An 11912-nucleotide genomic window follows, 5' to 3' on the forward strand; every position below is an offset into this window, starting at 1 on the left:
CCAAAAAATGTCCCGTAAGTACAGGGAAGGGGCTGGAGCCCGGCTCGGGCCCGGCTGGGGCAGCGGCGGCTCCAGGCTCTGCTCCTGTGGGATGGGCAGGGCAGAACATTTTGGGAAAGATCCTCGATGCCCTGAGCCCCAAAATCCCTGGAGTGGTTGCGGGGAATTCCTGGGGATGTCAGGGAAAGGAGAGAGCCCTGTGAGAGCCCTGGGCAGCCAAACCCCCCTGGCCTGGCCTGGGAGGTGCTTTTTTTTTTGGAAAAAACTCATCCTGAGGCCTTCTGTCTGCAAATTCCCATTCCTTCCTTCTCCCACGAACCCAGGATGGAGCCCAGGAGCCGCAGCAGTGATTCCCCTGATCAGTTTGGGGTGAGGAACCTGAGCTGTCCCAGCACAGAACGCCCGGAGCCAGCAGGTTTGGACCTGGTCTGGCTGGGAGCATTCCCAGCACCTCCATCCATCCATCCCTGGATCCATCCATGGATCCATCCATGGATCCATCCATCCCTCCCTCCATCCCTCCCCCCTCTGGAGTGACTCACAGGGAGCAGCAGCTCCCGGTGAATCACCAGGAAAACTTCCTGATCCAGCCGGATCCACGGGGAGAACTCCCCTGGAGAATCCCGGCGTCCAGCCCAGGCCCTGCTCTGCCCAAAGCACGGCGGGGGGTCTGTGCAGAGCAGCCTTTCCCGGAGGATCGAGGAATCATGGAATGCTCACTGGGGTCTGGGATCACCTGCCCCGCTTTCTTTTGGGAACCTCCTCACTGGCCGAGCCGGAGACCCAAAAAAGTGGGGAGAAGAGTCCTCGACTTTGGATAAACCCCAAGCAGGGGTGTGTTTTCCTCACCATTCCCACCCGGAATCCCAGGCCGGCACCGGGAGCAGCTGAAATTCCCTGTCCCAGCTGGAAGCAGGACCCGGAGCAGGGTGGGATCGTCGGGGCTCCCTCAGGGAAGGCGATGAGGAGGACACAGCCCATGGAATGTCCTGGGCTGGCAGGGAAGCGCAGGGATCATCCCGGGATAGGGGAAGGATGGCACTGGATGGGCTTTGGGGTCCTTCCAACCGGGCTGCGATTCCATGATTCCCTGAGAATTCCCTGATCCCACACCAACACCCTGCAGAGCTGGGAATGGTTCCAACACCCCAGGAGAGCACTGGAATTGTCCCTCTCCCCGTGCCGTTCCCACATCCCGAATATCCCTCGGTTTCTGCCCAGAAATCAGGGATAAATTCCCAGGAAAAGCCAACCCCGAGCTCCCGGGAGTTTCCTGCGGCTCTGGCAGTGCCTTTGCCCTGGGAAGCAGCACCCTCTGCTGCCCTTCCCGGCAATCCAGCTCCTGCTGGAAAAACTCGGGAAGGTTTTCCCTCGCTGACGTTCATCGGGGCTTCCCGGGAGTTTGGCTCGTGAGGGACTCGCTGGAATTGCCGAAAATCCCCGTTTTGCTGGGATCCTGCTCCTTCCCAGCTGCTCCAAGGTCAGGCTGGGGCTCCAGAGGCGGGAGAAGCTTCCTGCTCCCAGTTCCCTGCTCAGGTGGGAGAAAGCAGGTCCCAGGTGTCCCATAACTGGGAGAACTGGGAAGAGCAGGCGGTGATGAGGGGCTGGAATGAGTTTTCCAGAGAAAACGTGGATGCTCCGTCCCTGGAAGTGTCCAAGGATGGGGCTTGGGGCCACCTGGGACAGCGGAAGGTGTCCTGCCCACGGCAGGGGGTGGGAATGGCCGGGATCTCAGATCCCTCCATCCCAAACCATCCCCTGACCTGTGATTCCAGAGCAGCCCCAAACTCGGGAATCTTCCAGCTCCCGAGCTCGCTGGGCACCGCGGGAAGGTGTCAGGTCCAGTTTGGCAGCTCCCGGGGGCTGAGCTCTCCTGCAGGAAAGCCGCAGGAGCCGTTGGGATCCGTGGTTTCCTGGGGATGTTTTCGTTTCCCTTTCCTGGCTCCCGTTTTCCTGCACCTCTGGTGGTTTCGGGGCCGCGTGGGCCGGGCCCGGGGAGGGCAGGAAAGGCCGAGTTAATTACAGGGAATGATCCCAAAAATAGAGCTGCTCTTCCCTGGCGCGGGAGCCAACGCGGAGAGGCCGTTCCAGGCCTTTCCATGGGTTTGGGACAGCAGGGGGGCAGCGCTGGTGGCACAGGGATCGTCCCCCATGGATTGGGGTGAGCTCCGAGGCATCGGGATCACAGCAGGACCAGCTGAGGTCACTGCACGCATTTCGCTCCCCTTCCTTCCTGCTTCCCTCTGTTCCTTGCAGGAATATCAGCCCCTGTTCCCTCCCCACAGATCCTCAGCCCAACCACATCCTGCCCCAAACCATCCCAGCAAAAGGGAGAAGCCAGGAGGAATCCCAGTGCTCAGCTGGGAGAGGGATCAGGAACCACGGAGCAGCTCCTGGAAATTGAGGGAGATCTCGGGGAATTCTCCTTCAGCAGCTTCCCCTCAGTGTGGGGAAAACTCGTCCCAATAACAGCCTCAGGCGGTGCCAAGGGAGGTTTAGGATGGGTATCAGGAAAAATTCCTTCATGGAAAGGGTTTAATGCACTGGAACAGCCCTGAGCAGGATATTTTGGGAAGACTCAACCCCAAGGCTGCTCCAGCCCCAATCCTAAAATCCCAGGCCCAGGGATGGGTTCCAGAGGAGCCCCTGGGACACAGGGGAGCAGCTGCTCCTCCCTGGAGCTGCGGGAAAGCACGGAGCCGAGGCTGGAGCAGGGAACATGCTTTTATTGAGGAGCGGGTACAGGAACAGCACATCCCACACGGCACGGGAACGGGGAGCAGGGAACGGCCTCCCTCCCTCCCTCCCTGCTCCAGAGCCACTGCTGGGAGATCTCCTGGGAATCTGCAGCTCGGGACGAGCCAGGAGCAAGGACAGCAGGAGTCAGTAATGCCCACGAGGTCCACAGCGAGGACTGAGGGTCTGGGGGTGGTTTGGTTTTCCAGGAGAAAGGCAGGGAACCAGAGGAGCAGGAGGGAACTTTTCCAGTCAGGGTGGGGCAGTGGTTAATGGGGAACGGCTCCCACCTTCCCAGGAGCGCTTCATTTCACACCCTGTTCCATCAGGAATCACCGGGATCGAGGGAATCAGCAGTGGGATCAGGGAATTTACCCCTGGGATCAGGGAATTCAGCCCTTTCCCAGGACTGTCCCCTCTGTCAGTGACACTGGAGCCACACAGGCACTGGTGGCACAAGGACACTGGTTTTACTGGGAAGCCATTCCGGGATATTTCTGCTGATGGGAGAGAGGAACTGAAGCTTTCATTGCTCTGCCAGGGAATCCATCCCTCCCTGGAGCACAGCAGCCCAGCAGCTCCTGGAATTGGTGCTGGGAGTTCCTGTGGCTCTTTGGAAAAGGCCAAAGTTTGGATTCCTTTGGCCCGGAGAGGAAAAAACTCCAAAAAAAAGGGACCTGCAATTCCAGGAAGGCTGCTCTGGGAAAAACATCTCCAGGGGGATACACTCAGCAGGTTGTTTATGTACAGGAACTCAGTAATTCCACGAGATACACACCAGGAAAAATGGGAATTCTAATCCAGAGGTGCTTCCAGCAGGGCTGTGGCGGCCCCAGGAGGGGTGACAGGAACACCCTGCTCCAGTGACTCCCTCAGGGGCAGGAGGTGCAATTCTGGCTGGACAACAGGAACTAAGAGGAGATCTGCTGGATCCTATGCTGGAAGAGGGGGATATTATCCCACTAAACCTATTTCAGACACGGAATGGGACAGGAGCAGTTCCAGATGCTGATGTCACTGGGCAAGCCAGGCCTGCCCCAGAGAAGCACTCCCAGACCTTGTCCAAGAGCCAGGAGCGGCCCTGGGACTCAGGGAAGCTGCAGGAGGGACAGGGGATGGTGGGACAGGCCCCTGGAGCAGGAGAGCAGGGCCAGCAGGGCCAGCAGGGCCAGGGCCAGGGCCAGCAATCAGAGCTCCTCGGGCCGGAGCTTCCTGGGGCTCCGAGACACTTCCAGTCCTCACGGCCTCACTGAGGCCGAAACATCCGAGTTCCTCAGAACTGTGGGGACACAGGGCCAGGCCAGGCCAGCCCTGGGGTGAGCTGCTCTGGGGACACTGCAGCAGCCAGTCACCACAGCACGGCACGACACGGATCCCTACGGCACCTCTACGCTGGGGACGCTGGCGGGGACACTTAGGTGCCCTTGGGAGGGGTCCACTTCAGGCAGCTGGGATCCATGGTCTTGTTGCTGTTGGACCTCTTGGCCTCCTTGGCAATCCACTCATCAATCAGATCCTGGGGACAGCAGGGGAGGGGCACAGTTATCCATGGGACAACACCACAAAGGGGAGGGTGGCTCACCCACTAATCCCCCAAAACAACAGCAAAGTCACACCAAAGTCACACCAAAATTAACTTCATCTTCTCCACAGTTTTCTAGAAGCCCTTCAATCAAGCTCCAAAGGGATCCCAGGGAAGGGAAAATGTCTGGCACATCTGGGGACTGGTTTATCAGGGAGTCATGAAGGGATCAATCAATCCTGTTCACTCTGTGCCAGGGAGGTTTAGGTGGGATTTTAGGGAAAAGTTCTTCATCCAGAGAGTGGTGGGCACCGGAACAGGGAATGGGCACGGCCCTGAGGCTGCCAGAGAGCCAGGAGTGTTCAGACAACGCTCCCAGGGAGGCACAGGGTGGGATTTTGGGGTGTCTGTGCAGGGCAGGAGAGCTCACCCTGTTTTACTGGGAGATGAGAATGAACAGGCTGGAAGACCCGAGGAACCCCTGATCCCAGCAAGGAGAACAAGGAAATGAAAGGAGACAGCCCCCGGAATGGGCAGGCTCACCTGTCGTTTGAGGACCAGGTGTTTGCCCTTCCAGTACTTGAGCATCTGCAGGGCCTGCAGGGTGCTCACGATGTCCACGGGGTTCACTGCGGTCTCCTGGCTGATCTCTGCAAGGCAGAGCCCGGGTCAGAGCCCAGCCCAGAGCCCCTGAAACAGCCCCAAACCCCGGGGGTCTCACCATGAGTTTTGTGTAAGGCCCTCAGAAACGTGGGACAGGGACTGAGCAGGCACAGCCAGGATTGCGGGGGCTGGGGGCGCTGGGTTTGGGATCTGTGTGACAAATCCTCTGAGAGAAGATGCAATCCTGCTTTTCCAGGGTACCTCACAGCCCCAGGAAATCCCACGTCCTCCCAGGTGCCACCAACAGAGAAGTGCCATCAAAATAAGGCCAAATATTCTCAATATTGGCTGTTGGAACCATTTTTCTTGTTAAAATTGACATTCTAACCCACAGGTGGATGAAACTTCTGGCTAAATATTTTTTAAATTGTGTTTTTTTTCAAGAAGCAGCCAGTTCATCCTCCCCAAATGCTGCAAACTGGCCCATCTGTGCTGGTGGCAGGAGTGGGAAGGAGCCATTCCCAGCCACAGGAATATCCCATTAAAACACCTGGGTGGGTGGGTCAGGCACAGGGATGTTCCCAAATCCCCCCCAGCTCCCAGACACACCTTTGATGGAGATCTCCTTGCCCTGGAAGTTGTGCAGGTAGCGCAGCAGAACCTCCTTCCAGTAGCTCCTGTAGCTGATCAGGCCCAGGTCAGACAGGGGACGTTCTGGGGAGCCAACCTTTTCTTCTACTTTCGACAGCAAATAGCCTAAAAAATTAAAAAAAAAAAAACCTATTTAAACTACTCAGAAATGAGCCAGGATGGAAACTGCTCAAGCACCAGCAGGCAGGTGAGATGCCCTGGTGGAAGGGGAGGAATTTTGCCCTGGAATTTTCCTCCCCACTCACTGAAGTCGATGAGCATTTTGCCATAGCCTTGTCTCATGTACTGGGGCATGGTCAGGATGCAGGACACGTTGTAGTTGAGGAAGGAATTCTTCTCCTGGAAACAAGAGCAGAGAGGAGGAGGGACAGAACTCAGAATTTTTATTCCTTTAACTGTTTTACTAAAAAAAGAAATCATGGTGACTAGTATTTATTTCAATGTATTTTTCTCTACATTCCTTCCCAATTTCTTCATCCCTGATGAAGACACCACTCTGCTTCCTGGCAACAACAATTCTGTGGAGCTGGTTTGGTTTTTGCTGGGAATGAGAAATGATGGAGCAGCAAAGCCCCTGCAATCCCTCAGCAAACAGAACAATTCCTGCAGCTCAGCCTTGGAACTTTATCTGTTCCCAAAAGCAGCAAATCCTGAGACTGCAGAAGGGAGCCAGTGCTGATAAGGGGCTCCTAAATCCTGTTTTAGTGAGGTGGATGATGAATGTTTTCCACTGACCTTGGAGAAATACCCGATCAGGTGGCAGCCAGTGTTGTCAGCCTCGGTCATGACGTAGAAGAGGAAGGGTTCAACATCATAATAAAGGGTTTTGTGGTCCAGGAAAAGCTTTGCCAGCAGACACAGGTTCTGACAGTAGATCTGGGGACAAAAAAAGAGATGCAGGTGTTGATTCCAGTGGGATATCCCAAATGTGGACAAAACCACCTGGGAAAGGACAAAAGAAATCTGAATCATCTGAGAAATGATGGGGAAACAGAGCAGCTGGGTCAGGAAACAATTCCACTGGTGATGGAAATGGATAAGCCTGGATTCCTGTGGGTGGGAATGTGGGAATGGATGTGATCTCCTTCTCTGGCTGCCCAGGGCAGGGGAGCAGGGCTTGGGTCTCTGTATTTTGTCTTTAAGGTCATCTCTGGCCATCGGCAAAGCTCCTCCCAAATTGCAGCAGCGCAGCACTCCCCTCTTGGCCACACTCACCTTGTTCTTCTTCCCGTCCACCTCGAACACGGAGATGGAGCCCTTGCGGTAGATTTCATCACCGGGGGGATGCTTCCAGACACACTTTGCCTGTGACAGGGACACAAACCGGGGCCGTCACCGCTGCTCCAGGGACAGCAGCAGCTCCAGCGGGCCAGGAAACCGCAGCCCCACCTCCCGCAGCCGCAGCGGCGACCGATTCAGACGTTTACGAGCGCGGTGCCGGGCTGAGCCTGGCTGGGCACCCGGTGCCACAGCAGAATTCCCGGCGGGAATGAGCCCTTCCCCGGGCCTCACCATGTGCCTGCGCAGGATGGTCTGGCTCTTCATGTACTTGAGGCAGAACTCGCACATGTAGAGGCGGCCGAGGCGCGCGTACTCCTCGGGGTAGGGCGAGTGGTACCACGTGTCCAGCTCGTAGCGCCCGAACGCGATGGTCTTGATCATGTTGCTGCCCTCGGTGATCTGCCCCTGCAGCCTCAGCTTCTCCTGCAGGAGCCAAAAAACTCACTGAAAGCAGCTGGGGGAGAACTGGGATTTATTTTCCTGGAGGAAATCTGTTTCAAGTCTTCTAAATTCGTCTTTCATTAAATTCTTACGGCTCCTCGCCACTCCCGGTTCCTTTCCTGATCCATAGGGACAGGACACAAGTGCTGTGAGGAGCAGTGAGGGAGCTGGGGGTGCTTATCCTGGAGAAAAGCATCAGGGGAGACCTCATCGCTCTCCACAACTCCTGACAGGAGGGTGCAGCCAGGGTGGGTCGGACTCTGCTCCCAGGGAACAACAGGACAGGAGGACACAGCCCCAGCTGTGCCGGGGAGGCTTAGGCTGGACATGAGGAGGAATTTCTTCCCAGAAGGAGGGACTGGGAATTGGAAGGGGCTGCCCAGGGAGGTGTCACCGTCCCTGGAGATGTTTAAGGAAAGCCTGGACATGGCACGTGGGGACAAGGTGGTGTCAGGTCATGGGCTGGACTCGATGATCTCATGGGAAAGCATCAGAGGATCTTTTGATCCCTCTCTGGAATGGGATGTGGCTTTGGGAAGCTCCTCAGGAGCTTCAGCAACACCAGGCTGTGAACTCAGCCACTGGCTATGGCCAAGGTGGCTTTTGTTGTCACCAGCCCTCAGCAGGGAAGCTGTCATTGTCCCCCTGGGAGCACCCCTGGAATGGCACTGCACATTCCTGAGCGCAGAGCTCAGCTCCAGCTGTGCCTCCAGCAATCCCTGCCGGTCACTGGCACTCATCCCCCACCCCGGGGTGGCTGTGCTGGCCTGCAGCTGCTCCCCAGCTCCCTGCTCTGCCTCACAGCTCCCACAGACCCCGGGAAGGGCCCCACTGCCCCAAAGGCTCTGCTGGGAGTGCCTCAGGGCTGGATCTCACCAGGTCCTCGGACGCCCGGGCCTGAGCCCTCCGGAACAGCTCCAGGTCGTACTCGCTGGTCAGGTTCTCCAGGAGAGGCTCCCTGGTGTTGCCGTAGGTCTGCCTGTGCTCCTGGAACAGCAAAGGACAGCACTTTGGCTGCTGAGCTGCTGCATCCTGCAGCTTTTCCAGCTGGGAATGCTGCGGGATGACTGGGAAAGCCAAATTCCATCCCGGGGGGAATGAAAGGATCAAATTCCTGCTTTTACCATGTATTTCTCCTTCTGCTCCTTGCTCAGCCCCGAGTTCCTCTTCTTCCTGAGCTCAGCCACCTTCTCTTTGTACCTCAGCTGCCTCTCTGTGGGAGCCTGAAAGAAACCCAGGGTGGGACCCCTGAGAGGCTCCAGCCCCTGCAAACGCTGCCCTTCAGTTCCCACCCCAAGGAATTCCATCCTGGCTCCCATCCCAGGCTTGAACCAGACCCTCTGCTAATCACAGGGCGCTACAGGTGCAGCACAGGAATGCAGAGCAGGACGTTTCCCTTCCCACCACAGCCTCGTGCCACAGGACAGGCAGCACTCCCCATGGAATGCTCCGTGCTGGGCCAGAGCTCCCAGCTGACTCAGGGACCCGGAAATGTCACTGCCCTGGTTTGGTCAGAGGGAAATTGCAGTTTACAGCTCTGCAGGAATTCCCTCGTCCTGCACATCCGAGCATGGGGAAAGGATCATCCTGAGAGCACAGGCCAAGCCCAGCTCTGCTCTCCCTGCCTGCTCCAACCTCGTTTAAGGGATACAAGGGATTCCTTGCTGGAGCTGGCAGCTGGGCAGGGCCAGGACTGTCCCAGCAGCTTCTCTGGGATGTGCAGAAGGGAGCCCAGGTGAAATGGCCGTGCTGGGAGGCAGGAGCCGAGGCTGTCCCCGTTTACCTGGTGCCTGGTGGCGTGCCTGTTGTTGTCGTCCTGCCTGTGGGCCAACATTCGCTCCTCAATCTGCTTGTCCCGGCTCTGGGCTCGCACCTGGAGGCCAAAATTCCCCTGTCAGGGCTGCAGCCACCTCCTGTCCCCCCTTTTCCCTTCCAGGTGAGCACGGTGAGCTGCACCTCCCAGCTCTGACACGCAGGTGCTGCTGTCTCACAGCCAAACACACCCGTGTGAACTCTGCTCTTTGCTCACGGATTACAAGGCTCAGCATTTTATCCTAAAAATCCCAAAGGGGGAGAAATCAGAAGGTAAAAAACCATTCACCTTGCACTCATCTGCCGAGAGGTTGTGGTAGAGAGGGCACCCCGAGATGGAGAAGTGGCGCTCGTGTTTCCCAGTCAGATGTCCTGCAGAGGGTCAGAAAAACAACAAAACTTGTGACAAATGATCCCAAAGAAGTGGAAAGAGTCTGCCAGACGGGCAGATCCCTCACAGGAGCATGCTGGGGGGACAGGAGGAAGCCTCCTGGTTTTAAAAAGAAGGAAAATCTTTCTCACACTAAGCCAAAGCAGCCAGGGATGGGAAGGCAATGATTTGGGACTGAAATCCTGTTTCTGGCAAAAAACAGCTCCCTGCCAACAATTCTAGGAATTTTTCTCCCACACCTGTGCTCACCCTCCTACTTGCTTCCTTATCCTGCCATCCCCCAAAACAGAAAACACCTCCAGGAATAACATCCCTGTACTTATGCTCCATATCCCTTCTCCAGGCCCACCTCTCCCTGATACTCCTGATCCGAATTCAGCCCCTATTTTTAGGATCTAACACCCAGCCAAGCAGGAATAGCGGAGCAGGAGCGCCACGGCCATCGGAGCCCGGGTTACCTAGGGAGTTGCAGCCGGGAGTGGGACATTTCATGTTGAAGTTGTAGCTCTCGTGGAAGCGGCGGCGCTTGGGCCGGTGGGACAGGTCACTGCCCGAGTCCTTCATGGACATGTCCTTGGCGATGCTCTCGTCGTGGGACACGTTGGGGCTGGAGATGTCGATGTCGGACTCCGAGGACGGCGCGTTCCCGGTGGGGGTGCGGGGCGGGGACTCGTCGTGATCCGCCGCATTTTTGGTGTCTGGGTGAGGGGCAGAGGGGACAGAGCTGCGGGGAAAGCTCCCGGGAACACCTCAGGGACCGCGCGGAGCCTCTCCCGCCCTCGGGAGCACCCTCGGAGCAGGGATTCCCCAGCCCTCCCTGCCCCTCTGGGTACCTCTGTCCGAGAAATCCACGGCCTGCTCGGTCTCGGAGCCGGAGGAGCGCGTCTGTCTCAGCGGGTATTTCTTGGGGGTGACGGGGGCTGGCTGCTGCTGGCTGGGCCACAGTTACACCCCAGGAACCATGGGGACACCACAGTTACACCCCAGGAACCACAGGGACACCACAGTTACACCCCAGGAACCACAGGGACACCACAGTTACACCCCAGGAACCACAGGGACACCACAGTTACACCCCAGGAACCACAGGGACACCACAGTTACACCCCAGGAACCACAGGGACACCACAGTTACACCCCAGGAACCACAGGGACACCACAGTTACATCCACAGGAACCACGGGGACACCACAGTTACATCCACAGGAACCACGGGGACACCACAGTTACATCCACAGGAACCACGGGGACACCACAGTTACATCCACAGGAACCACGGGGACACCACAGTTACACCCCAGGAACCACGGGGACACCACAGTTACACCCCAGGAACCACGGGGATCCCCCTGCCCCGCACTGACCAACACCCTGTGGCTCTGTCCTGCCTCGGTCACCATGCTCTGGCCTTGCCAGATAACATCTCTGGACGCTTGGAGCAATCTGGAGTAACACCAGCTTTCTCCAGGTTTAACAACTTAATTAACCCATAATTACCACCCCGCTCCCCTTTGGAGAAGCAAAGATCCCTTAGTTTAGATAAGAACTATCAGCATTTAGATAAGAACCCATAGCCCTCGGGAACAGCGGGGTTGTTTGCGGTGTGGGGCTGCATTTGGGATCCTTCGTGCGGGGCTGGAAGAGCCTTTCCCTGCTCTAAGGAGCCGAGCCCTCACCCTGGGAGCTCTGGCTGAGCCTGGCCGAGGAGCGGGTGACGCGGGCGGATCTCCGGGACGTGCCATCGCTCTCGGAGCTGTCCGTGTGCTCGGGATCCGTGGAGAAATCCGAGTCCTCTGTTCCATCCGAGCTACTGCCCGCGTTCCTCTGCAACAGCACAACGCCACAGAGCACTTACATTGAAATATTGTATTGTCAAAAAAAACCCACACACACAAAAAAAGAGAGCGTATTTCATGCTGTCCACGTCCTCCCAAACACTCAGCTGGAAGAGTGCCCCGTGCACGGCCACGGGCTGGGCTTATCCCAAACCAGGGACTCTTTTTTCCCCCTTCTTTCTGTGTCTCCTGCTCTGCCAGTGAGGAGGTTCCCAAAGGAAACCGGGACAGGTGATCCCAGCTGGCCAAAGGGATGTTCCCCACCACACAATGTCATTCCCAGTATACAAACTGGAGGAATTATCGGGAATTACCTCAAAGTAATCTGGAGCAATCTGGACGTGGGAAGGGGATTCTGGCATTGGTCAGCAATTGCTATTTTTTTTTCTCCTTTCCCTTTCCGTTATCATGGTTATTTACCACTATTACAGCATTTTATCCCATTTCTCGTCACTAAATCGTTCATACTGCAACCCATAAGCTTTATTTTGGTGTCCCCCCCCATTCCAGGCTTGTGCTTAATTTCCAGGTGCGGTTAAACCGCAACACCGTGAGGGGACACCGGGGATCCGGTGGTGCCGGCAGGTGCCGGCCGAGGTTGGGGGGCGGCTGCGGGACCCCGGAGCGGGCAGGGCCGTGA

The 11912-nt window shown here is 57.0% G+C and overlaps 1 protein-coding gene across 1 annotated transcript; it reads right to left on the minus strand.

Annotated features, from left to right (window-relative positions):
• Window positions 1-2706: 2706 nt before the first annotated feature.
• KAT7 (lysine acetyltransferase 7) lies at window positions 2707-11634 on the minus strand. The gene is made up of 15 exons (XM_017740495.1): window positions 11565-11634; window positions 11097-11287; window positions 10271-10379; window positions 9896-10135; window positions 9336-9418; window positions 9018-9107; window positions 8359-8457; window positions 8111-8221; window positions 7025-7216; window positions 6728-6817; window positions 6248-6388; window positions 5758-5851; window positions 5471-5617; window positions 4802-4908; window positions 2707-4252 (listed from the first exon to the last, which is right to left on the minus strand). The coding sequence occupies exons 1-15, from the start codon at window positions 11632-11634 to the stop codon at window positions 4151-4153; spliced, it is 1866 nt and encodes a 621-aa protein (XP_017595984.1). The 3' UTR covers window positions 2707-4150.
• Window positions 11635-11912: the final 278 nt, after the last annotated feature.

This window comes from Corvus brachyrhynchos, unplaced genomic scaffold (assembly GCF_000691975.1).
Source record: "Corvus brachyrhynchos isolate BGI_N302 unplaced genomic scaffold, ASM69197v1 scaffold47, whole genome shotgun sequence".
In the NCBI taxonomy this organism is placed as follows: domain Eukaryota; kingdom Metazoa; phylum Chordata; class Aves; order Passeriformes; family Corvidae; genus Corvus; species Corvus brachyrhynchos.